The 25,661-nt window shown below is 41.1% G+C and overlaps 1 protein-coding gene across 6 annotated transcripts in view; it reads left to right on the top strand.

Annotated features, from left to right (window-relative positions):
* LRCH2 (leucine rich repeats and calponin homology domain containing 2) overlaps window positions 1-20,421 on the top strand; it is a 67,411-nt gene extending 46,990 nt beyond the window's left edge. For 3 of the 6 annotated variants that reach the window (XM_060756095.2, XM_060756098.2, XM_060756097.2), the window contains 7 exons: window positions 4,196-4,240; window positions 5,213-5,263; window positions 7,708-7,753; window positions 7,835-7,944; window positions 9,720-9,857; window positions 10,991-11,068; window positions 13,075-20,421. In XM_060756095.2, coding sequence (XP_060612078.2) covers window positions 4,196-4,240; window positions 5,213-5,263; window positions 7,708-7,753; window positions 7,835-7,944; window positions 9,720-9,857; window positions 10,991-11,068; window positions 13,075-13,194 — 588 coding nt within the window. In that variant the 3' untranslated portion in view covers window positions 13,195-20,421. The remainder of the gene's footprint in view (window positions 1-4,195; window positions 4,241-5,212; window positions 5,264-7,707; window positions 7,754-7,834; window positions 7,945-9,719; window positions 9,858-10,990; window positions 11,069-13,074) is intronic. The other 3 variants (XM_060756100.2, XM_060756101.2, XM_060756096.2) reach the window with 1 other exon arrangement.
* Window positions 20,422-25,661: the final 5,240 nt, after the last annotated feature.

The following is a 25,661-nucleotide window of genomic DNA, read 5'->3' as shown; positions in this document are numbered from 1 at the left end:
ACCAGAAGCAACTCGCAGTTTCTGACACGACAAAAAAACAACAAAAAACAAAAAAACCCTGGGTTGCTGTGAGTTTTCCAGGCTGTATGGCCATGTTTGAGAAGCATTCTCTCCTGACATTTCACCCACATCTATGGCACGCATCCTTAGAGATTGTGGGGTCTGCTGGAAAAGTAGGCAAGTGAGGTTTATATATCTGTGGAATAATGTCCAGGGTGGGAGAAAGAACTCTTGTCTGTTGGAGGAAAGTGTGAATGTTGCATTTGGCCACCTTGATTAGCATTTAATGGCATTGCCATTGAATCAAAATCATAGATTCCTAGAGTTGGAAGAGAGTTAGATCATGCTGCCTCTCTGTGATATCTGTGTTAAGCAAATTAAAAAGATATTTCAGGAAATATTTTATTTGAGGTGGTCCCCAACTTGTCCCTTCCCTGGAAATTTCCCAATTTTATAACACTATGTAATAGCATTTGAAAAACGTTCAGTTCCTGATTTGAAAGTATTATTTCCTGTTTAACTGTTTGGTCCTTAGAATCATAGAATCATAGAGTTGGAAGAGACCTCGTGGGTCATCCAGTCCAACCTCCTGCCAGGAAGCAGGAGTATTGCATTCTCAAAGCACCCCCGACAGATGGCCATCCAGCCTCTGTTTAAAAGCTTCCAAAGAAGGAGCCTCCACCACACTCCAGGGCAGAGAGCACCACAATTGAAGAGAGATATTGACAAGCTGGAAAGTGCCCAGAGGAGGGCGACTAAAACGATCAAGGATCTGGAGAACAAGCTCTATGAGGAGCGGCTTAAACAGCTGGGCATGTTTAGCCTGAAGAACAGAAGGCTGAGAGGAGATATGATTAACCATGTATAAATATGTGAGAGGAAGTCACAGGGAGGAAGGAGCAAGTTTGCTTTCTGCTGCCCTGGAGTCTAGGACGCAATGGAGCAATGGCTTCAAACTACAAGAAAGGAGATTCCACATGAACAGGAAGAAGAACTTCCTGACTGTGAGAGCTGTTCAGCCGTGGAACTCTCTGTCCCAGAGTGTGGTGGAGGCTCCTTCTTTGGAGGCTTTCAAACAGAGGCTGGATAGCTATCTGTCAGGGGTGCTTTGAATGCAATATTCCTGCTTCTTGGCAGGGGGTTGGACTGGATGGCCCATGAGGTCTCTTCCAACCCTATGATTCTATGATTCTTTGATCCGTCTTGATATTCTTGGTTATATTCTGTTAAGGTGCTAATTGATTGTTATACTAATGTTTAATTGTTGGTGCTATAATCAGTTTTTAATGGCTTTATACTTTTCTTGTGATGTTTTGCATTGATATTGTCAATCGCTTTGAGTCGCCTGAGGGCTGAGAAGAGCGGTATATAAGTAAATAAATAAATAAATAAGTATGGCTGTATGGAAGGCCCCCATATATCCCAGTTCAAAGCTGATATTGCGGGATTCTCTGCCTTAATATTCTGGGTTATATGCCTGTGTGGAAGTGCCCTGTGATACTAGTTTATCCAACCAACTCCAGCCCCTTCTACACTGCCATATAAAATCCAGATTATCTGCTTTGAACTGGATTATACGGCAGTTGGGAGTCATGTAATCCAGTTCAAAGCAGATAGTGTGGAGGCTCCTTCTTTGGAAGCTTTCAAGCCATCTGTTGGGGGTGCTTCTATATAGAATCATATTCTATGATTTTATATATAAACCTCACTTGCCTAGTTCCAACAGACCCCTGAATCTCTGAGGATGACTGCCATAGATGCAAAACTTCAGAAGAGAATGCTTCTGGAACATGACCATACAGCCCAGAAAACTCACAGCAACCCAAAACCTTAACAGTCTGATTTTTTTAATTGATGGCTAATTCCTCCTTTTAAAAAATAAAGATTGTCACAGTTCCAGGGGAGAAGAAGTAGATGGGATGAAAGTCTTGTGCCATAAATTGCACAAAAGAGCGAGAGGAGGTAAATTGCAAAAAAAGTGCAGTTGCACATAAATTGCACAAAAGAGCGAGAGGAGGATCTGATCTCTGGAGAGACTGTTTGGAATAAGTTCAGCTTCTCATTCGAGAATATCATCATCAAACCTAAGCCACAGTGGACTCTTTTGCTATTGAAATACATCATGTTCTTCTTCCCTTTATCACAGTAAAATCTCTCTGTCTTGTATTCCCCAAATTCTGTTTCTGAGACTTGCATTGAGCAATCAATAAAAACGTAGAAAAGAAGTCCAGAATTTGCATCAGACTATAAGGGAGGCCTTCCAGATATTGCTAGAATTCCTGTAACTTTGGAAATGGAAACCCAGGATAATCTAAATGCTTAACCACGAGGTGGCAGTGTTCTCTTTCCGGTCCTAAAAGGCTCCCAGAGTGTAATTCTAGTGTCAGGTTGAATTTAAAAGCCGTCCTTCGTTACGAAACTGGCATTGGGGGAGATGTTTCATTCATAAGACAGACGCAGCCAGACATCATGCGTTCCGAGTAAAACGGCGTTCTAAGAATAGATATTTGGATGATCGTTGCTGTTTCACATTAGCCGTGCCGCAGAATCGATTTCTTGCCATTATTAAGGTGCCAAATTGAATTTCCTGGAAGGGAGGGCTGCAGCAGCAAAAATCGGGGCAGAAAGGGAAACAGGAAGAAATACCTTGCAGGGGTGGATAGCTCATAGCGAGCCCGAGGCACAGAATTTGGGGGCAATGAGACAGAGATTTTACTGCGACAAAGGGAAGAAAAACATTCCAATACCAAAACAGTCAATTGTAGGTTGTTGTGAGTTTTCCAGGCTGTATGGCCATGTTCCAGAAACATTCTCTCCTGATGTTTCGTCTGCATCTATGGCAGACATCCTCAGAGGTTGGGAGGTCTGTCGGAAACTAGGAAAACAGACCTCAAACCTGTTAGGATCCCTGCCATAGATGCAGGCGAATGTCAGGAGAGAATGCTTCTGGAACATGGCCATACAGCCCAGAGAACTCACAACAATCCAGTGATTCTGGCCATGAAAGCCTTTGACAATATAGTCAATTATGGATTAGATTTAGTATCTTCATAGAGCAGGGGTCTTCAAACTTTTTAAACAGAGGGCCATGTCACAGTCCCTCAAATGGTTGGAGGGCCGGATTATATATTGAAAAAAACATGATTGAATTCCTATGCACACTGCACATATCTTATTTGTTGTGCAAAAAACACTTTAAAACAATCCAATAATTAAAATGAAGAACAATTTTAACAAGTATAAACTTATTAGTATTTCAATGGGAAGTGTGGGCCTGCTTTTGGCAAATGAGATAAGGTTGGTTTTTGTTGTTGTTGTTGTTGTGTGCTTTCAAATAGTTTCAGACTTAGGTGTTGGACCTGAGCGAGGGCCGGGTAAATGACCTTGGAGGGCCATATCTGACCCCCGGGCCATAGTTTGAGGACCCCTGTTCTAGAGTGAGAAAAACTGAACTTTACAGGTTGCGGAACATGAGTTCTATTTCATGAAATCATAGAATCAAAGAGATGGAAGAGACCTCGTGGGCCATCCCAATGTATATCCTTCACTTTAAAAAAAATGATTTTGTCATTTGGGAGTTGTAGTTGCTGGGATGTATAATTCTCCTACAATCAAAGAGCATTCAGAACCCCACCAACAATGGAATTGGGCAAAACTTCCTCCATGAGCATAAGAAAATGATGTGTTTTCTGATTATCTTTGGTGACCCCTCTGACACCCTCCTCACGACCTCCACAGAGGTCCCGACCCCCAGGTTGAGAAACGCTGGGTTAAACCAGGACTGGTCGACTGACAGGTTGGCGGTAGGAATCCGGGGAGCGGGGTAAACTCCCATCTGTCAATCTCTAGCTTTTCATGCGGGGCATGAGAGAAGCCTCCCACAGGATGATCATCCAAGTCTTCCCATGGCAGTTTCACAAGTTCCTTCTGAAAAAGGCCCGCAGGGGAAATTCAGACCCCTGTGTCCTTTTATGTGGCTCCCCAGATTCTGTATCCTCATCATTAGACATCCTGATCAGAGCTGATGGGAGTTGGGATACAGGAACATCTGGAAGGCTGTCCTGCTCTGTTGTCTTCCAAGGCCCTTTGAAGGTGACCATCAGGCTGATGGGGGCCTTGATGAAAATGAGTTTGGCAGCCCTGGTATCTGTGAAATGTTGCAAAAACTATTAAAAATGACCTATTTGCTTTTCAGTATAAATCTTCCCGGAAGAGTTCGAGTGGAAATGAAAACGATGAGGTGAGTTAGAATTGACATTTTGGGGAAGAATGAAACACTGAGTGGGTTGAAGGATCAGATTAAGTTTCCTGGTTCCCTCTATATAAAGAATTTGCCTCTCTTGAAAGCCACCAGAAAACCAATTGACCTTGCAAACAAATTGCCAAACTCCCATGATTCATAGAATCCTAGAGTTGGACCACATCGGTCATCTAGTCCAACCTCCTTCTGCCATGCAGGAAAAGCACAGTCAAAGCCCTCCTGACAGATGGCCATGCGGCTTCTGTTTAAAAGCCTCCAAGGAAGAAGCCTCCAGTGGACTCTGAGACTGAGAGTTCCACTGTTGAACATCTCTTCTTACGGTCAGGAAGTTCTTCCTAATGTTCAGGTGTGATCTCCTTTCCTATCTTTGAAATACGTGGCTCAATTGAGTCGTGGTCTCTAGGCCAGCAGAGAACAAAGCTGACTCCCTCTTCCTTAGGACATCCCTTCAGATATTTAAACTATTCATAGAATCATAGAGTTGGAAGAGACCTCATGGGCCATCCAGTCCAACCCCTGTCAAGAAGCAGGAATATTGCATTCAAAGCACCCCTGACAGATGGCCATCTAGCCTCTGTTCAAAAACCTCCAAAGAAGGAGCCTCCACCACACTCCGGGACAGAGAGTTCCACTGCTGAACTGCTCTCACAGTCAGGAAGTTCTTCCTCATGTTCAGATGAAATCTCCTTTTCAGTGTTAGAAAAGCAGATGTAGATTTCCAGCCCATGCCATTTTTTAGTATATTTTTTGTTTCTGGTCTGAGCGAGGTTCTTATATGTTCCATGTTCACAAAAGTGCTGCAGTACATGTACGTATCTTAGTTGTCGATTCATTTCAGTAGGTATGTCCCCATCTTCAGCACACGCATGCCAGTTCATAAGCTCATGCCAAACCTTTCTTTTGAGAGCACGCTTCCATTTTGTAATCTCATCTTTTTGGTTTCTTTTTTAGCAAGACAGTGATCATACTAATGTGTCCCCACAGTCTCCTGTCTCATCTGAGGTACAGCTCTGTGTGTGTGTGTTGATGTGTGTTGACGTATGTGGATTTCTTCTCTACCTGTGGATGTTGCATTGCGACTGTCACTCAGAACACACCATTCTTTGTGGGGAAATGGAGAATACTGCACAGTAGGGGCTCTTTTGGAAAAGAAACACCTTTTGCGTTGGCAATGACGCACTTCGGGGGAAAAGCAGAAATGCCTCTTCAGCCTCTTCACATCTCAAGCTGCATCCCCCAACCTCCCTTTCCTTATTAGAAAGGAAATGTTGTCTCTCTCTCCTATATATATATATATATATATATATATATATATATATATAAGGACATACACCTACACAGGATTTACAATTTACAATTCCCACCACCACCACGAGGATTAAAATAAAATTATTATCCCAATATAATAATAATAATAATAATAATAATAATAATAATACTTTATTTATACCCCGCCACCATCTCCCCAAGGGAGGCCAAGCCCGACAACACATCAATAAAACAAAAAGCAAAAATGATACGATTAATATAACTCACATATAAACAGTAACACACAAGAATTTAAAAAACCTATGGCCGGGCCAAATGTAATAGTTTAAAATTTAAATTTAAATTTAGAAGTAGGAAAAACTCAAAGTGGACATGAGAAGAGGCACGGAGGCTGCTTCTTTGTGGTCTTAAAGCCCTGTACTTTGGTGCTAGTGCTACCCCTGAACTCAAAATGCTGCTCGTATGTCAAAGCAAAACAAGACCAAGCAACTACTCTTAACTCAATCTTGTCTCCGGATATGCCATCGGCTGGAGACACCTCCCCCCCAGCACCAACTGTCGCTCTGGGCCAGAGTGAAGAGAGAGGGAGCCATGGGAGAGTTTTGTGTTTTAAAGAAGGAATCCTTAGAAGGCAGCAGCCTTAACGCACACCTTTTTGGCCAAATGACAAAATGCACTTTTTGTCACTGCACTTTATATTTGACAGCAAATACTGTATATACTCGAGTATAAGCCTAGTTTTTCAGTCCCCTTTTTAGGCTGAAAAAGCCCCCCTCAACTTATACTTGAGTCAAGGTTATTTATTACTTTACTCTCTTATTAGTATTATTTATTATTTAATATTTTACTTTATTTATTTATTTTTTACGACATTTATATGCTGCCCTTCTCACCCCGAAGGGGACTCAGAGCGGCTTACAAGGTATATATTACATACAATATATTATATTATTAGCATAGTACAATATCAGCATTAAACATTTGCTATATTTCACCATACCACTATATCATAATATTATTAGTAATATTACATGTAATATAAATATATAATTATAATATCTTATTATTATATCGCATTACATTATATATCATAAATATTATATGTATATACAATATATTATATTATATTATATTATTAGAATAGCACAGGAGACAAGGTGGAACTGTCCCCTGGCCCCCTCTTTCTTCACTATGGCCCAGAGCGACAGTTGGTGATGAAGGAGAGGGTCTCCAGCTCTTGGCATATCCAGGAGACAAGATGGAATTGTCCCTTGGCCTCCCCTCTCTTCACTCTGGCCCAGAGCAACAGTTATTATTCATTATTATTATTACATTTACATTCTTTTACTCTATTATAATTATTACATTTATTATTTTACTCTATTTATTATTATTATTACATTCATTTTTCTCTATTATTGTTTTATTACATTTTTATTGTACTCTATTATTATTACATGTATTAGTTTACCCTATTATTATTATATTTACATTATATTACTCCATTATTATTGTTATTACATTTATTATTTTACTCTATTATTATTGCTGTTATTGTTATTACATTTGTTATTTTTACTCTATTATTACTGTTATTCTTACATTTCCATTATTTTACTCTATTATTATTTTTATGACATTTATTATTTTACTCTATTATTATTGGAAGGATACACAAGCACATTTACACAGAAGAAGGTTAGAATAATGGTTTGATCAGAGTTTGATATAAATAACGGTTTTATGTAAACATTCAAAAACATTTCACCTCCTGATGCCTCAATTAATTTAATTTCATTGGTATCTATTTTTTATTTTGAACTTGGCCCATAGCTGCTGCATTTTCCTCCCTTGGCTTATACTTGAGTTAATACGATTTTCCAGTTTTTTGTGGTAAAATTAGGCAACTCGGTTTATATTTGGGTTGGCTTATATTCGAGTATATACGGTACCTTTTTTGGTTTCAGGGTTTTGAAAATGGAGGCATGCATTACATTTGATGGCGCATTAGACTCAAATCAGTGCAGTAGTAGTGATACAGCAAAATGAGTAGCCAGTGCAGTCTTGCCTTGGAGTCTCAGGGAACAGGTGCTGGCCCTATGAAAACTGTCCATCCTGTGCATCTTTCCAGTGGCTTTCTGTGATTTGCTGACGCCTTCCCTTTTTTTTGCTGCTAGGAATATGACAGGGCCGACGGGCCATTTGGACTCAAGCCCAGATCAGGTAAGAGGCACCACTCTGTGGTCTGAGAGACAGAAAGCATTGAGGGAAAGACCCCTTAAATGTCCCCCTTTCTCTTTGTAGCCTTTGCCCGTTCGCGGCAGGACTACAGCACTGTCGACCCCGGATTCACCATGAGGAGGAAAATGGAGCACTTGCGGGAGGAGAGGGAGCAGATCAAGCAGCTGCGCCACGTACGTCTCCGTCTAGAATGGGTCCTAGCATTGTTGCCTTAGCTTGCACTTCATTGGGAGATGAGTCCAGCTTGTGAGGCACTACAAGCAGACAAACCTGGACCCCCATGTACATTGTCATATAATCCAGTTCCTGAATCCAGATTACACTATAATCCGTAACAAAATTGTCTGTTAAAAGTGTTATTTCCTGTTTAATTGTGCAGTCATTACTTTGAAAATATTTGTTCTACTCCATAAACTTCATTATTATTATTATTATTATTATTATTATTATTATTATTATTATTATCTTTTTTTGTACCCCGCTAACATATCCCGAAGGATTCGATGCGGCTTACAAAGGCCAAGTCCCTCAATAAAACAACAGCATAACAAATACATTATCTAACTCACAAGCAAACCAAAAAACATTAAATCAATAACAGTAAAACAACAAAACAATACACCGTGCCACATTTAAAACTAGGGCCGGACCAAATGTAATGGGTACAGATTAAAAGTGCTGGACATGACAGGTAAGATGGAAGGATTCTAGGGTAGGTGCAATGTGTGGCAATCTTAAATCTCTAATAAAGTGCATCAGGGACATGATGCTGGGAGTTTTTTGTGGCTGCCACAAACTTTGTTGAATTGGTTGAGACTCAATGAGATATTCATTGAAAAACTAGTTAAATCTTTTGTTTTTAAAATGTTATGAACATTTAAGAGCACCGGGACTGTGGCGCAGCTGGCTGGGAGTCAGCTGCATTAAGATCACTACTGACCAAAAGGTCATGAGTTCAAAGCCAGCCCGGAACGGAATAAGCTTCTGACCAATTTGTGTAGCTTGCTGTTGACCTTTGCAGCCCGAAAGACAGTTGCATCTGTCAAGTAGGAAATTTAGGTACTGCTTATGCGGGGAGGCTAATTTACGACGCCATAAAAATCTCCAGCAAGCATGCAAAGAATGAGGAAGTACTTCATCAGTGTCACAAATGGACGGTGAAATGACAGCTCGCCTGGTGGCCAGAATACCACCAGAATGTTAAAATAGCCTCTGTGTGTCTCTCTATATATGTTGTGTGTCTATGGCATTGAATGTTTGCCATGTATATGTACATTGTAATTCACTCTGAGTCCCTTGCGGGGTGAGAAGGGCGGAATATAAATACTGTAAATAAAATAAATAAATAAAGAAAATGTGCTGCACAATGTCCTACCAAAACGAAGTTTTGGCAATTTAATAAACTTTTTCCATGTTTTTATGATAGAACCAATTAGGAAGTGACACTTATAATCCAGGAACAAAAATCGTGTTACATAGTGTTATCTGCTTTAAACTTGATTATAACTAATAATAATAATAATAATAATACTTTATTTATACCCCACCACCATCTTCCATAAGGACCCAAGGTGACTTACAAAATAGCACAGAAAGATGCGATACATAAAGTACAACATGTAAACAGTAATACATTACATATTGCAGATTCATATAATCCAGATCAAAACAGATAACCTGGTTTCAGAAACTGGATTGTATGGCAGTGTAGATCCAACCTTGGAAGCACCTGGAATGGGAACGCCATCTGCTTTGAAACTGGACCAATGTGCTTTATAAAATTCATTTTTATTTTATTTTATTGCTTTAATTAAATATTTTTTTAAAGTTCAAAAAATATTTAATTAAAAAACCCCAATTTAACGCAATATTATTGAATTTTTACATTGATTATTCCCTTGACACTGAAAGTTGATCCAGTTTGTATGTTTGTTTTAATGCGCATTAGAACCTGGAGTCACGGTTGAAGGTCAGTTTGCCAGATGACATTGGAGCAGCATTAATGGATGGCGTGGTTCTGTGCCATTTAGCCAACCACATCAGACCTCGGTCCGTTGCCAGTATTCATGTCCCGTCGCCAGCGGTGGTAAGTCCAGCACTTCCTTTCAAGGCCAGTAAACTCTCTGTTTTCACCCCCACCCCCATTCGATAATCCTTGTCTAGTCAGATGCTTTGCAAGTGCAACTATTTCAGATTGATTTAGTGGAAATCCCCAAGTTATGAATAAGAGAGGTTCTGTAGGTTTGTTGTTATGTTAAATTTGTTTATAGCCTAGGACAGGCCAAATATATACTGTATATACTCGAGTATAAGCCTAGTTTTTCAGTCCTTTTTTTAGGCTGAAAAAGTCTTCCCCAGCTTATACTCGAGTCAATGTTATTTATTATTTTACTTTGTGATTTTGTTGTTGTTGTTATTATTATATTTATTATTTTATTATTATTATTATTACATTTATTATTTTACTCTATTGTTGTTACTGTTACATTTATTATTTTACTCTATTGTTATTACATTTATTATTTTACTCTATTATTACTGTTATTACATTCCATTATTTTACTCTATTATTATTATTATTATTATTTTACTCTATTTATTATTATTGGAGGATATGTAAGCATATTTACATTGAAGAAGGTTAGAATAATGGTTTAATCAGAGTTGGACAGTCTTACCTTGAATTATAGTTGTATGTAAATATTCAAAAACATTTAACCTACTGATGCCTAAATTAATATAATTTTATTGGTATTTATTTTTATTTTGAAATTTACCAGTAGCTCCTGCATTTCCCACCCTCGGCTTATACTCGAGTCAATCCATTTTCCCATTTTTTGTGGTAAAATTAGGTGCCTCGGCTTATATTCGGGTCGGCTTATACTCGAGTATATACGGTATACATTCATCTTTCTTTCTGTCTCTGTGATCACTGGATTTTGAAAAATGTGGCTGGTTGTTGAAACAAAGTTTAGTGAAAAAGTCCCATGATAATAACTCTTCCAGGAGTGCATTTCCCTTCCAAGGGGAGATTTCTCTTACTTCCTCCCTCACTCCTGTTCTTAACTAGGAGCATTTGCAAGTTGGATGTTTGTAACTCAGGGATGGCCTCTATTAATCAAAATATTCCTATATTTTGGCTCTGGTTCAGCACCAGGACTTTTGCTGCTGTTTAATGCCACGTTCTTTGTTCAGTGTGGGTCTTCTCTCTCTTAACAGCCTAAACTCAGTATGGCAAAGTGCCGAAGAAACGTAGAAAACTTCCTTGACGCTTGTAAAAAACTTGGTGTGCCACAGGTAAATCCCTAGAATTTATCCTTTCATGCCTATGACTGATTTAGAGATGCTTAACTGTTCTAGATCTTGTGGAGCTCAATAATGAATAATGTGGGGTTTTTCCTTAGTTTGGAAAGGGATTGCTGTGTAAAATGTGCAAGAAGGAGCTGAGCATTTGGACCCTGCAGCGGGGATGAGACTTTTGGCTGCTTCTCAGACTCTTTCTCTATTGTCAAATAAAACCAGATTACCTGCTTTGAATTGGATTACTGTATATACTCGAGTATAAGCCTAGTTTTTCAGCCCTTTTTTAGGCTGAAAAAGCTCCCCTCGGCTTATACTTGAGCCAAGGTTATTTATGATTTTTACTCTTTTATTAGTATTATTTTATTATATTTATGTTATTACTCTATTATTATTTTTATTACATTTATGATTTACTCTATTATTATTGATATTCAATGATATTCTAATTCAAACCAGGTAATCTGGATTTTATATGACAATAGAGGAAGTCACAGGGATGAGGGAGCAAGCTTGTTTTCTGCTTCCCTGAAGACTATGACGTGGAACAATGACTTCAAACTACAAGAAAGGAGATGCCATCTGAACATGAGGAAGAACTTCCTGACTGTGAGAGCCATTCAGCAGTGCAACTCTCTGCCCTGGAGTGCGGTGGAGGCTCCCTCTTTGGAAGCTTTTAAACAGAGGCTCGATGGCCATCTGTCAGGGGTGCTTTGAATGCAATATTCCTGCTTCTTGGCAGGGGGTTGGACTGGATGGCCCAGGAGGTCTCTTCCAACTCTATGATTCTATGATTCAGTATGAGGTAGGTTTCAGTGTGAGAGAAATGTCAGTCTGAGAGAGTCCTCAGTGTGAAAAGGCCTCAGTGGGAGTAGACCTGGTGTGAGAAGCTTCAGTGACAGAAGCCCCCGGTTGAAGACCATTGTGTGTGAAGGCTGCTGTGCATAAAAAACTACTGTGTGAAACTCCTGTGAAACTTCGGTATGAGAAGAGGTTCTGTGAGAGCAGAATTGTTTATCTTCATGAGAAAGAAGTCTAGCATGGAAACAAAGAAGGAAGTGTAAAGAATTTTGTTCATGTTATGGAAACCTTTTTCTTTTAAATAGTGCAACCATGTTATTTTTGCTATAAAGAAAGCCTCCTAAAGAAGATATAACATTGGTCTGTGTAAGGGTCTTTTTTGTTCTTTTTATCACTTTGAGCTACTGGTGCTGGGTCACACTGCTGCTAAGAAGTTACTCTGTTGTACATTTATGAAGAGGGTCTTTTGTAGAGGTGCGTACCTTGAGATCTTCTGGGGAGGCACTGCTCTCTCTCCCCCCGCCGTCACATGCATGGTTGATGAGGACGAGGGAGAGAGCCTTCTTGGTGGTGGCCCCCTGGCTCTGGAACTCCCTCCCTAGGGAGATCAGACAGGCTCCCACCTTGTCCTCCTTTTGTAGTCAACTAAAAACCTGGATGTTCTGGTGCGCTTTTGACTAAGCAGCTCACTAGCAACTTCCTTGTCTCTACTTGAAGTTCCGCACTTTATACCGGCCCGCATTTTACACTCCCATATGTTGTACTTCAACATGCACTACAACAGTATTTCCTGCCCAGTTTACTGTATTGTTGCATTTTCCTGCGCTCCTGTAAAAATGTATTGCATTTATTGAATCTATATCTCAGCTATGTTTCTTTCAGCCGTATTGTTTTTATATTGCTTTCAGTTGTGCTGTTATTTGTTTTTATCTGATGTTTTAATTGGTTAAGTGTTTTACATGTGTGTTTTAATTGTAATTTTGGGTGTGTCCCTTGTAAGCCGCCCCGAGTCCTCTAGGGGAGATGGTTGGCGGGGTAAAAATAAATAACATTATTATTATTATTATTATTATTATTATTATTAATGTTGTTGTTGTTGTTGTTGTTGTTAGCAAACCCACTTGCCCAGCAATAGACGCAGCCTTCTCTTCTACAGCCTGATCGAGATCTAGCCTTGTAAAAACAGCGTTTTTCTTTTCCAGGACAGACTCTGCCTGCCCCATCACATTTTGGAAGAGAGGGGCCTGGTCAAAGTGGGACTGACGGTCCAGGCTCTACTCGAGATCCCATCCTCAAAGGCCTCGCAGCTCTCCTGCCTGTGAGAGACACAGGTCCCGTGGCTGGCCCCGATTGACCCGTTTGGCCCTTGGAGGTTGCAGACTGAGCCTTACATTTGGGGACACGCTCCCTTTATGCCGAACTGACTGTTTGCCCAGCTGAGGGTTGTCCTTCTTGCGCGTTTCGAACTCAGAGCCATAAGAGATCCTGAAAACCCTCAGGATTTCTTTCCAGGTAGTACTCGCCTTCACTTCCTCCCGTGACATCTTTTTTCCTCTGTGTTAAGCTGATGCCTCACTTTTGCATCACATTGTTTTCTTCTGTGAGAGAAAAACACCCCAATTGAGATATGTTTACTGAAAATCCCAACCAACTCCTGGTTGATTAATATCATGTCCACATCCTGAACAAAGTACATTTCTCTCACTTCTTCCATTCATAGTTTGACTTCTCTGGATGACTGCAAAAGCCACATTTCCACTACAGTTTGAATCCCCTTTTTGTATACATTCCCCCCCTCTCCAAAAAAAACCCCAAATCACTACAACATACTGACAAAAACGCTATGTGATTAACCATTTGCTTTTCTTAATTTCTTGCACTTCTTCTTGTTGTGCCATCTCCGATATTCGCATTGAGGACGGCAACAGAATAGTATACAGCATAAAGGACAAAAATGGTGTGGGACATTTTCCCTTTCTCTCTCTCGCTCTCTCAGTATTTCTAGGTTGGTGCCAAAATATACATATATATATAAATATAATATTATTTCAGTTGTACTGTAGATTGTTTACATGTGAAGTGCCTGTGTCATGGATAACTCTTTTACTAGTCTTAAAACCTTTTTTTTTTTTGCAATTCCTTTTGTGTCTTGATAGACGCGATGCATATTTTTTAAATATTAGAGGGTTTTTCCCCCCTTTTTTGTAAGATTGGTAATATGTGACGTTTCATGGACTAACATCTGAGTGTTGGATGTTCTTCAGTTTGCACAGTTTTGAATTTACTAGATTTGGTTTTTAGGGGAGGGGGGGAAACAATGTAAATAAGCTTTTATTTATCATATTTAATTTGATACCTAATCACTTTTTTAAAGGTATTATCGGACGGTGGGTGTCTCTCTTGGTTTTGTTTTTCTAAAGAAATCTATTATTTTCCTTGTCTTGGTTGAACAGTGACACAGAGAGTGGTTTTAAATGCACATCAACAAAGGAGGTAAGGATGTTGAAGTAAAACTGCCAAATATAAATATATATATATCTATATATCTCAGGTTTATATTGTGATGGTCAGGAATTCACATCTTGCTCCTGACTTCACTTTACTCTTTTCTTTCTTTTTTAATATGAGGAAACACTGTCCAAGGGCAGAACGCAAACTGAAGTTCTGTTTTTGCAATATTTACGAATACTTTGGTGAACTCCTAGCTTTGGGTATTGAGGTGAGTCCACTAAGGAGGAAAAGCAAGGATTGGAAGGGATTGCTGTGAGTTTTCTGAGCTGTCTGGCCATGTTTCAGAAGCATTCTCTCCTGACGTTTTGCCCACATCTGTGGCAGGCATCCTCAGAGGTTGTGAGGTCTGTTGGAAACTAGGCAAAAGAGGTTTATATATCTGTGGAATGTCCAGGGTGGGAGAAAGAACTCTTGTTTGTTGGAGGCAAGGGTGAATGTGTCATGATCTCTCGTGCCATCTGACTACCAGCCCTCCTGACATAGAGCACATGGACATTGGTCAAAAGGGAGATCAGGACATATGAACCAGCCGTAAAAGTCAATTGCCCCAAGGTAGGGGAAAGTGGGCACTGGAATGTGGAAAAGGGCAGTACCAGGGCTCTTGCGTGATTTATGATATTGTAGCTAGGCCTATATAGACAGGTAGTGCAAGACTCTTGTATTCCGAACAATAAAGACGTATGGTACCTTCAACTCTTGTGTCATGGCATCTTCTTTCAAGAGAAGACTAATCCACAGCAACTGAGCTGTGAAACCTTACAGTTTGTTCGGAATCCCTTATTGTCTCTAGCTTCTGCTACATCAGAGAAACCTTTCAGAATTCTGTAATCAATCACCTAGATTAGCATTGAAAAGCTGGTTCCTGCCTGGGGGAATCCTTTGTTGGGAGGTGTTTGTTGACCCTGATAGTTTCCTGGCTGGAATTCCGCTGTTTTCTGAGTGTTGTTCTTTATTTGCTGTTCTGATTTTAGAGTTTTTTAAATACTTGTAGCCAAATTTTGTTCTTTTTCATGGTTTCCCCCTTTCTGTTGAAATTGTCCACGTGCTTGTGGGTTGCAGTGGCACCTCTGTGTAGTCTGACATGGTGGTTGTTTGAGTGGCCCAGCATTTCTGTACTGTTAAATAATATGCTGTGTCCAGGTTGGTCCATCAAATACTCTGCTATGACCAATTTCGCTGGTTGAATTAGTCTGCAGTGCCTTTCATGTTCTTTGATTCATGTTTGGGCAATGCTGTTGTGTTTGTTGGTCCCTCTGTAGACTTATCCACAGCTGCATGGAATACGGTAGACTCCTGCAGAGGTGAGAGGATCCCTCTTGTCCTTTGCTGAACGTAGCGGAACATCAGACTACACAAAGAAGCCATTGAAAGCCATAAAATGTGGATAATTTCAACAGAAAGTAGGAAACCTAGAAAATGAACAAAATCTGGCTACCGATATTAAACAACTCCTCCTCCCTTACGAGCCCACACAGTCCTTAAGATCTTCCGAGGATGCCCTTTTCTTGCTCTCGTCCCCATCTCAGGAACGGTTGGTGGGGACAAGAGAGAGGGCACTCTCGGTGGTGGCCCACCATCTCTGGAACTCCCTCCCCAGGGAGATTAGGCTGGCATGCTCCCTAGCCATGTTCCGTAAGGAATTAAAGATGTGGATGTTTCAGCGTGCTTTTGATTGACGACTCCTGTGACAAATGGCCTGTTTCATGACTTGAATTGTCATTCAATCTGATGCCCTATATTATATTAACTGATCCTGTTAGTTTGCTCTGTTTCCATGATTTTTCCTATGCCGTTATACATTGTCATCTATCTTACTAAACCACTTTATTTTTTAACTAGTTCACATAGTGGTTTTCCACCCCCCTTCCAAAATTAGTCTGCTGTTATTGTTGTTGCTAGCTATTTTTGTTATGTTGTTTTATGCTGTTTTGATTGTTATTGCTTTATTTTAATTGTATTCTGCCTGGGCTTGGGCCCCATGTAAGCCGCCCCGAATCCCTTTGGGGAGATGGAGGCAGGGTAGAAAAATAAAGTTCTTCTTCTAAAATCAGGACAGCAAATAAAGAACAACACTCTGAAAACACGGGAATTCCAGACATGAAAAAATCAGGGCCAACTAACACCTCCTAACAATAGATTCCTCCAGGCAGCAATCAGCCAGGCATTGAAGCTGCAAGACTTTTCAATGCTAATCAAGGTGTTTAATTGCAGCATTCACACTTGCCTCTAAAAGACAAGAGTTCTTTCTCCCACCCTGGACCTTCCACAGATATATAAATTCCCCTCACTTAGTTTTCGGTATACCTCACAACCTCTGAGAATGCCTGCCATAGATGTGGGCAAAATGTCAGGAGAGAATGCTTCTGGAACATAGCCATGCAGCCCAGAAAACTCGCAGCAGTCCAGCGATTCTGGCCGTGAAAGCCTTCAACAACACATTGGGACGGATGTCTCTGTCCTTTCTTGACAGAGCTCAGATATGTTCTGAAATAAGCAAGTATTACAAGCATCTCTTCACAGAGAAGGACAAGGTGGCTGCTTCTTTGCTTGGCCTGCCTTTTTAAGCATTTTGGACGATCCTGAAACCCCCTTGGAGATCCATTCCTCGGCCTCCGAAGTGAGTCTTTCTCCAAGCTGAAAAAGCTTGCTCCACTTTGCCCTGTAATATAATAAGCATTGTGGAAAACTAACAAACAAACCGACAAGTATTTCCTTGTCTTTGAATTATCTTCTAGTCACCCTGCTTCATGTGGTTCATTTCAATCTGATTTCATCCTTTTTTAATGTTCAGTTAAAAGAGTAAAATTCACCTTCCTGTTCCAGTGAGAAACAAACTGTTTCCTTTCTGCCACCAATGTTAGTCGGATTATTTTTGGAGCTGCAGCAACACATTATTGGCAGAATCGTCAGGGCCCTGCTACAAGGATGGTGTTTGGGTGGCGACTATGTCTTGCCGTCACTGTGCAGAATGAGCTTTAGCACAACAATGGCTTTCCATTATGAACAACGAGCACCAGAGTCAGCCTCTTTGAGCCTAAAGAGGCACACAAACCCGTACCATAAAGTAGGCTAAGTTTTTAGATGAAGTCTTTACTATGAATTAAAAACTCAGATAAATCTGGTCTAACCCAGGTTCATCATAGGACTGTTTGCTCCCTTTCCTTCCCTCAGATGCCAAATGCTTCCCAGCACAGTTTAGTCTTCAAAAGAGCCTCTTCTGCTTCTGAGAAGAACAAATAGTGACTTGGGCCCCTTCTACACAGCTGAATAAAATCCCATTTTGAACTGGAAATGAGGTCTCAGATAACCCAGTTCAAAGCAAATATTCTGGGTTATATGGCTGTGTGGTAAGGCCCTAAGAGACCTCGAATTGCTTCTGGTTTTCAGTGCCAATGACACTGGGATATTGACTGGTGTGTCTTCCAATGAAGCAACATCCAAATTAAAAAAAAATTGTTAAAATAGAACTATAGTCTTCTCCAATAAGATGTTCTCAATATGTTTGGGACAACAGTTCCCAGGACTCTTGGCCACTGGACTATTTTCAGAGACTGGAGGGAACTGAATTCCAAAACAGTGGCTGAAGGAGGAAGACCAGGCTGAGGAAGATCTTGCTCCTGAGCTAATCTCTCCTGTTATTTTGAGTCGAGAGTGGTTTCAAGTCAGAAACTACAGTTCCCCATGACAAGAGCTGATATGTTTAGCCCTCCAGGTAGCTTTGGATTGCAGTTCCCATCATGATTGCAATTGCAAGACATAGAATCATAGAATCATAGAGTTGGAAGAGACCTCATAGGCCATCTAGTCCAACCCCCAGCCTAGAAGCAGGATTATTGCATTCAAAGCACCCCTGACAGATGGCCATCCAGCCTCTGTTTAAAAGCTTCCAAAGAAAGAGCCTCCACCACACTCTGGGGCAGAGAGTACCACTGCTGAACGGCTCTCACAGTCAGGAAGTTCTTCCTAATGTTCAGATGGAATCCCCCGGAAACATCTGGGGGACACAAATTGCCCATCTGGCCCCCATTCAGAACTCATGGAGGCAAGTCAGGGCGCTTCCAGACAGCTCTAAATCACGGGTTTTAAACAGGGGCAAAAAATCCTGGGACTTCAGAAGAGGTCCACATACAGACCTGTTAGTCCCAGGATTTCTGCCTCAGTTGTCTAGACTTGACACTTTGTTGTGAGATGTAGAGGCTTCCAAGATGGCTACTGTGGGACCTCCACCAGAAATTTCAGCTTAAAAAAAAAACACACTTAAGATGCAAAGATGTGAATCATTGTATAAGTTTCGTTCCTGAGTTGTATAAGCTGCAGGGCCATCTGTGCAGACTGGGGTGTTGTTCCTGGGTTATACATGTCTGTACCTGATTTCTCTTATTGTGAAAAGATGTACAACGTTGACTCGGGGGCCACAACTTGGTCCTGGCCAGAGAAAATGTGCCCTCCACGTGTTTAATGAAGTTTCTGGCACACAAACAAACTTTTCACATTGTACTCAACTGTCACCTTCTTTTTAGGAACTGACCAATCAGGAACAAACATCTAAAACCAAGAACAAACCTAAATAAAAAATCCGGTGATTTCCGATTACCGGGACATACAGACATGCAAAGATCTGCATATTCAGATATTCTTGCACCTGGAAATCTCTCTCTTTTTTTCCTTTTGTAGCAATTGCTTCCACGTTTACAGGGAACGGCATCTGGCCACCCTGCTTTTTGCTGTGGAAGCTTCTGGGATAAAGGTACTGACTGGATTGGCCCTGAATCATCCAGAGTATCTTGAGTGGCTTTTGATGCCATTCCTTTCTTCATGAGACCTTGAATTCAGAAACTACTGGGATTCTTTGAAGGCCCTTTCTTTCTTTACCGGTCTTCCCAGTTGCATCTCAGTGATCCTTTAAATATTGGACTTAAGAAAGGCCAGTGTTCACTGTGAAATGGCTCTCGTAGGCCACAATCTCTGCCTTTCTTGTTCAGAGACAAACCCGCAAGGACCTGCGAGCCTCTCCTCTACAAATTGATTTGCCGTTCAAATGCAATTGAATATATGAAAGTATGTTTGCCTTTCTAACGTTTAGGCGTATTTATTGTTCCTTTCCTTGGGGGAAAAAAAGGAAGTGGTTTATTATCTTTGATTTCTTTGGAATGGGGTTTAGGGGGAGGAAGAGCATTCAGCCTTTTAAGTAGAAGTAGTATTTAGGGGAAATGTAGAAGTAAACCTCCTCAGAAGGGAAGTATGTGGAATGGTGAGTTTGTAATTTGAAGGATGAATGTTAGCAAATTCTGCCCTGTTTTTGCAAAATTGATGGAGAGCACAAAGCAGTTCTTGTATGGAAATCGGAGCCTATTTCCCCTCTTGATGGTTCCTACATTCGAGTTTATTTGGATTTGGGATTCTGGATTTAGGGCTACTCTTGAGGTGTGTCAGGTATTAACTTGTTCTCCTGAAATCCATACATCGACAAGACGGTAATATTAAACCACAACGCAAATGCCACAACTTCTGCAAAAATAAAAATGGCATTGCAGCAGGAGGGAGGGGCAGGTCTGCCAACCTTTGCAGAGTCTTTGAAGGATTCGCTACGTGCTTTAAGTAACGTCCTTTCATAGTTGCCATTCACATATTTTTATATCTTCTGTAACTGAACCCACAGCAGGAACAAGCTCAAAACAACTACTTTTATATAACCGTGTGAAAACTTAATACAAATGTCAACTGTTTGCAAAGGGACTTTGCCTTTTTTGTGTGTCTGTATAATACTGCCATGTTTGACCCTGCATTTGAATTCACTCTTCGCTCATGTTCTGTAAACCCCTCCTTTTCCCTGTTCTTTATGAACTTCCGACACCTTTTTCAGGACGACTTTTATTATCGCTGGAGCTTCCGACAAGTGTATGTCTTTTGGGAAACAGTCCTGCTGTCTAGTTTTACTTTTGTACATAGTTTTTTTCTATTGAAATCTGCATGGATGATACCTGCGAGTCCGAAACCAATGTACATATTCTATGTATAAAATGCAAACTCTTTCCTAACTCTTGCGTGTAGGGTGTGTTGTGTTACGATTTCTTCTCAGTTATGTTGATTTTGTGGTGGATGCCCAACAAGGCATCTACTTTTGGAATCATAGAATCCTATAGTTGGAATCGACCTCCAAGGACAATCTAGTCCAACCCCCTTCTGCCAGGAAGGACACCATCCAATCCCTCCCAACAAATGGCCATCCACTCCAACCCTCTTCTGCCTGGCAGCCAGGAAGTATTTCCTCATGTTCAAGTGGAATCTCCTTTCCTGCCATTTGAGCCCAATTGAGGGTTAGTCTCCAGAGTAGCAGGAGACTTTCTTAGAACAGCTTTTCAAATATTTGAACATCGTATTGTTGAAGGCTTTCATGGCCGGAATCACTGGGTTGTTGTAGGTTTTTTCGGGCTGTATGGCCATGTTCTAGAGGCATTCTCTCCTGACGTTTCACCTGCATCTATGGCAAGCATCCTCAGAGGTAGTGAGGGTATTTGAACATCGTTCCAACGGCTTCTCTTAGCCTTCGTTTCTGGAAGCTAAACAGACCCATCTCCCTAAGTTTGCACCTTATAGGGATGCATGGTTTCTAGACCTTTAATCATTTATCCACCTTCCTTTGAACCCCTTCCAGCGTAGAGGCAATATCCCTCTTGAATTGCTTTGCCCAAAATGGGACACAAGGTGAAAAGTTCTGACAAGCTAGGTAAATGCAGGGAACGCCATGGATGTAGCGTATCTGGATTTCAGAAAGGCCTTCCTTTGACAAGTTCCCCCATGACTTTCTGGCAAACAAACTAGTCAAATGTGGGCTAGGCAAAATTATGGTTAGGTGGATCTATAATTGGTTAAGTGAATGAACCCAGAGCGTGATTCTCACCAATACTTCCTCTTCATCCTGGAAAGAAGTGATGAGTGGAGTGTGAGACGCAGGATTCCGTCCTGCGCCCAGCCCTGCTCAGAATCTTTATTAATGAATTAGATAAAGGGTTAGAAGGCATTCTCATCAAGTTTGCAGACAGGACCAACTGGGGAGGGACAGCCAATACTCCAGAAGACAGGAGCAGAACTCAAAACAATCTTCACAGATAAAAGAGATGATTGGCCAAAACTAACAAAATGAAGTTCAACAGTGACAAATGCAAGATACTCCACTTCAGCAGAAAAAGAGGAAATGCAAAGATACAGAATGGAGGGCATTGCCTGGCTTGACAGCAGGATGTGTGAAAAAGATCTTGGAGTCCTCATGGAGAGGAAGGTGAACATGAGCCAACAATGCCATGTGGCAGCTTAAAAAGTCAATGGGATTTTGGACTCCATAAATAGGAGTCTCCTGCCTAGATCCGGGAAGTCATGCTACCCCTCTATTCTGTCTTGGTCAGACCACTTTACCTGGAATCACACTGTGTCCAATTCTGGGTACCGCAATTGAAGGGAGATGTTGACAAGTTGGAAGGTTTCCAGAGGAGGGCAACTAAACCTATCAGGGGTCTAGAGAACAAACTCTAGGAGGAGTGGCTTAAAGAGCTGAGCATGTTTAGCCTGCAGAAGAGAAGGCTGAGAGGAGACATGATGAGGGCCATGGATCAAGATTTGAGGGCAAGTAATAGGGAGGAGGGAGCAAGCTTGTTTTCTACTTCCCTGGAGACTCGGATGAATGGAACAACGGCTTCAAACTACAGGAAAGGAGATTCCACCTGAACATGAGGAAGAACTTCCTATCAGTGAGAGCTGTTCAGCAGTGCAACTCTCTGCCCCAGAGTATGGTGGAGGCTCCTCCTTAAACAGAGGTTGGATGGGCCATCTGCCGGGAGTGCTTTGCATAAAATTTTGCTCCTTCTTGGCAGGGGTTGGACTGGATGGCCCACGAGGTCTCTTCCAACTCTATGATTCTGTGACCAAAGCAGAAGAGAGCAGGACTAGGACTTCCCTTGATCTGGACACTATACTCCTTTGGATGCAGAATCACATTGGCCTTTTTAGCTGCTGCATCACACTGTGGGCTTGTTCAGCTTGTTGTCCATTAGGACTCCAAGATCCCTTTCACAGGTGACTCTTGTTATTGCTCTAGGTGTCACCCATCCTGTATCTGTGTATTTCCCCTGTTTTCCTGCCAAAGTACAATATCCTACTTTTCTCCTTGTTGGAATGCATTTGGTTACTTTTGGCCAATCAATCTGTGAAGGTCTTTCGGGGATCCTGATCCTTTCTCTCCCCCAATTTGTTGTCAAATTATTTTCTCAACATGGTACACACTTCACAAGTATGTGAACTACACCAGTGATTCTTAAGCCAGTTGATGTGGGAACAAAGGTTTACTCAAACTGTCGGGGACTTGGCACTGTATTGATGGCCATTAACTACAGCTTCTTTCTTTCCTGGAAACTACAGAGACCAGTATCATCATCTTGACAGATCACCACATGTGAGTAGCATCACCATTCCCATCTGTTGAGTTCTTACAATGGATTCCCTGTTGACATTGGTCTGATAACACTATGTAACAGAATTTTTGTCATTTCCAAATTGGTATCATAAACACATGGAAAAGGTTCATTAACTTTTTGCAGAAGGGACACCCTGCAGCACATTTCACTCTAGTAGGAATATTTGAATCTCAACCAATTCAACCTAGTTTTTGGCAGCCACAAAAACAAATTTTCTGAAGTACATAGAACAACTACTCAAAGTACCACAGAATTAAACAGAAACAAATACTTTCAAACCAGGAACATTTTTTTTTCAAATTTTGTTACATAGTGTAATTTGTACCTTTGGGTTCCTATCATTCAGTTTTCTCTTTTGCCCTCAACACACTTTCCTGGATCTGGAATTTCTGTTGGAAAAATGGCTGCCTTGATCAATGGATTCACTGGTAAGAGGTGATTGGTGTTCTTTGTGAATGAATAAAACATCAGTGAAAATGAAAATCCTAAACACTTATTAATCTTATCTCTTCGACTTTAAGATGCCATTGATTGCAGGACTGCCAATCTAGCAGTTCAAAAATATGCAAATGTGAGTAGATCAATAGGTACCGCTTCGGTGGGAAGTTAACAGCATTCCATGCAGTCATGCTGGCCACATGACTTTGGAGGTGTCTACGGCCAACACTGGCTTTTTGGCTTAGAAATGGAGATGAGCACCATCCCCAGAGTCGGCTAGACTTAATGCCAGGGAAACCTTCACCTTTGCCTACCAACAACAAGAAAGGACACATAGGATACACTTACGATTCTAAAATACTTCCCATTTTAAAGATATGTTTATATGGGGGAAAAGTGTGTGTTTGAAAGAAATACACTATATAACAAATAAATCTAATCTCCAGCTTTGGTCAGGATCAGTTGCAGAAAAGTTGAGAAAGTGAACGAAAAGTCGGAAGCTGAACAGTGTTAAGCCGCAGCCTTGAGTTTGCAAGACCGGAAGAAGACAATTAAGGTTACTCCTCGGATTTCATATTAAAATCATAGAATCGGAAGAGACCCCATGAGCCATCTAGTCCAACCCCCTGTCATGAAGGAAAGGCACAATCAAAGCACCCCTGACAGATGATCATTCAGCCTCTGTTTAAAAGCCTCCAAGGAAGGAGCTTCCACTACATTCCGAGGCAGAGAGTTTCAATGCTGAACAGCTGTTGAAGTCAGGAAGTTCTTCCTACTGTTCAGGTGGGACTTTCTTTCCTGTAATTTGAACCTATGGCTCCATTGAGACCCGGTCTCCAGGGCAGAAGGAAACAAGCCAGCTCCATCCTTGGTATGATATCCTTTCAGATATTTAAACATGGCAACCATGTCTCATCTCAACCTCTTCTGCACGCTAAAAGGACCCAGCATTTTAAGCTCCTCCTCAGAGGGATGCATCCTCTCCATACCTTTGATCCTTTTAGTCACCCTCTTCCTCTGGACATGTTCCAGTTTTAGAGTCTATCTCGTTTAAACCCAGACTTGGACACTCTATTCCAGGTGAATAGAGCAGAATAGAGAGGCACAATTACTTTCCTCAATCCAGATACTATACTACTTTTGATGCAGCTCAAAAATCCATTGGCTTATCATTAGAGACCCATGTGGCACAGTGGGTTAAACCGCTGAGCTGCTGAACTTGCTGACTGAAAGGTTGGTTCGAATCCAGAGAGCAGAGTGAGTTCCTGCCAACCCAGCAGTTCGAAAATATGCAAATACGAGTAGATCAATAGGTACCACTTCTGCGGGAAGGTAACGTTGCTCCATGTAGTCATGCTGGCCACATAACCAGGAGGTGTCTATAAGCAACGCGGACTCTTCAGCTTATAAATGGCTATGAGTTCCATCCCCCAGAGTAGGACACGACTAGACTTAACTAGACTAGACTTAATGTCAAGGGGAAACCTTTACAATTACCTAATCATATAAGTAGAAGGAAAATAACCACAACAAACATTCCATCCTCTCTAAAGAAAATTCACAATAATACTTTCCAAACTACACTTCACTTGCCAACTAATCCCAAAAAGAGAGCACCGTTTTCAATTTAGTAATCTGGATATGAAGGATTATTTAGTTGAGTTTTAAGCAGGAAAGCATGGAGGCAACTTTCCTGGCTGCCCTGTATTGCATTCGTACTTTATTCTGTGCCACCCAAACAGAGCAAAGAGTTTTCAAAAAATGTAGAGGCAAAGCACCAAGGATTTGATCTGCTTTCAAAGGCAGGGAACTTAAAAGCCTGACTAGTTCTCCAGAAACGGGCTTTGTTTCCTTGGCTTCTGAGGAAAGGATGCGATTTGCACTGAAATGCAAGCCTATCAATTTCTATACCGTAAAGCTTGAATATCTCTGGATGTGAAAGAGAAATGCCGTAACAAGGAATCAGGCCTAATTCTTAATGGAGCAAATCTCTACAAGTTGACCTGTTCCAACTGGAGCCCTTTTGCAAGACCCTTCGAGGGTCTTGGAGACATGCAAAAATGCCAAAAGTGCAATGATTGGAAGCCCGTTTCAAACAGGGTAATATTTGATATCAAATCATGTACAGACCTAATGAAGAGGAGATGTAAGGGGAAAAAAACCAAGGTAAACAATTTCCAGTAAGAACCAGAGACAACTGGAAGGCCTGCTGTGGAAACAAAGAGTCTGAAGTTAGAAAATATTGACAATTTTTGCTATCTTGGCAGCCACCTCTCCACAAAAGTCAACATTGACAACGTAATACAACACGCCTAATCTCTGTGAGTGCAGCATTTTTCCAAATGAAGCAGAGAGTGTTTGAGGACCGGGAC

The sequence above is a fragment of the Anolis sagrei genome, chromosome 10 (genome assembly GCF_037176765.1).
Source record: "Anolis sagrei isolate rAnoSag1 chromosome 10, rAnoSag1.mat, whole genome shotgun sequence".
NCBI classification, from domain to species: domain Eukaryota; kingdom Metazoa; phylum Chordata; class Lepidosauria; order Squamata; family Dactyloidae; genus Anolis; species Anolis sagrei.
The sequence above is the reverse complement of the archived record's forward strand: the minus strand, read 5'-3'. Positions and strand labels throughout refer to the sequence as shown.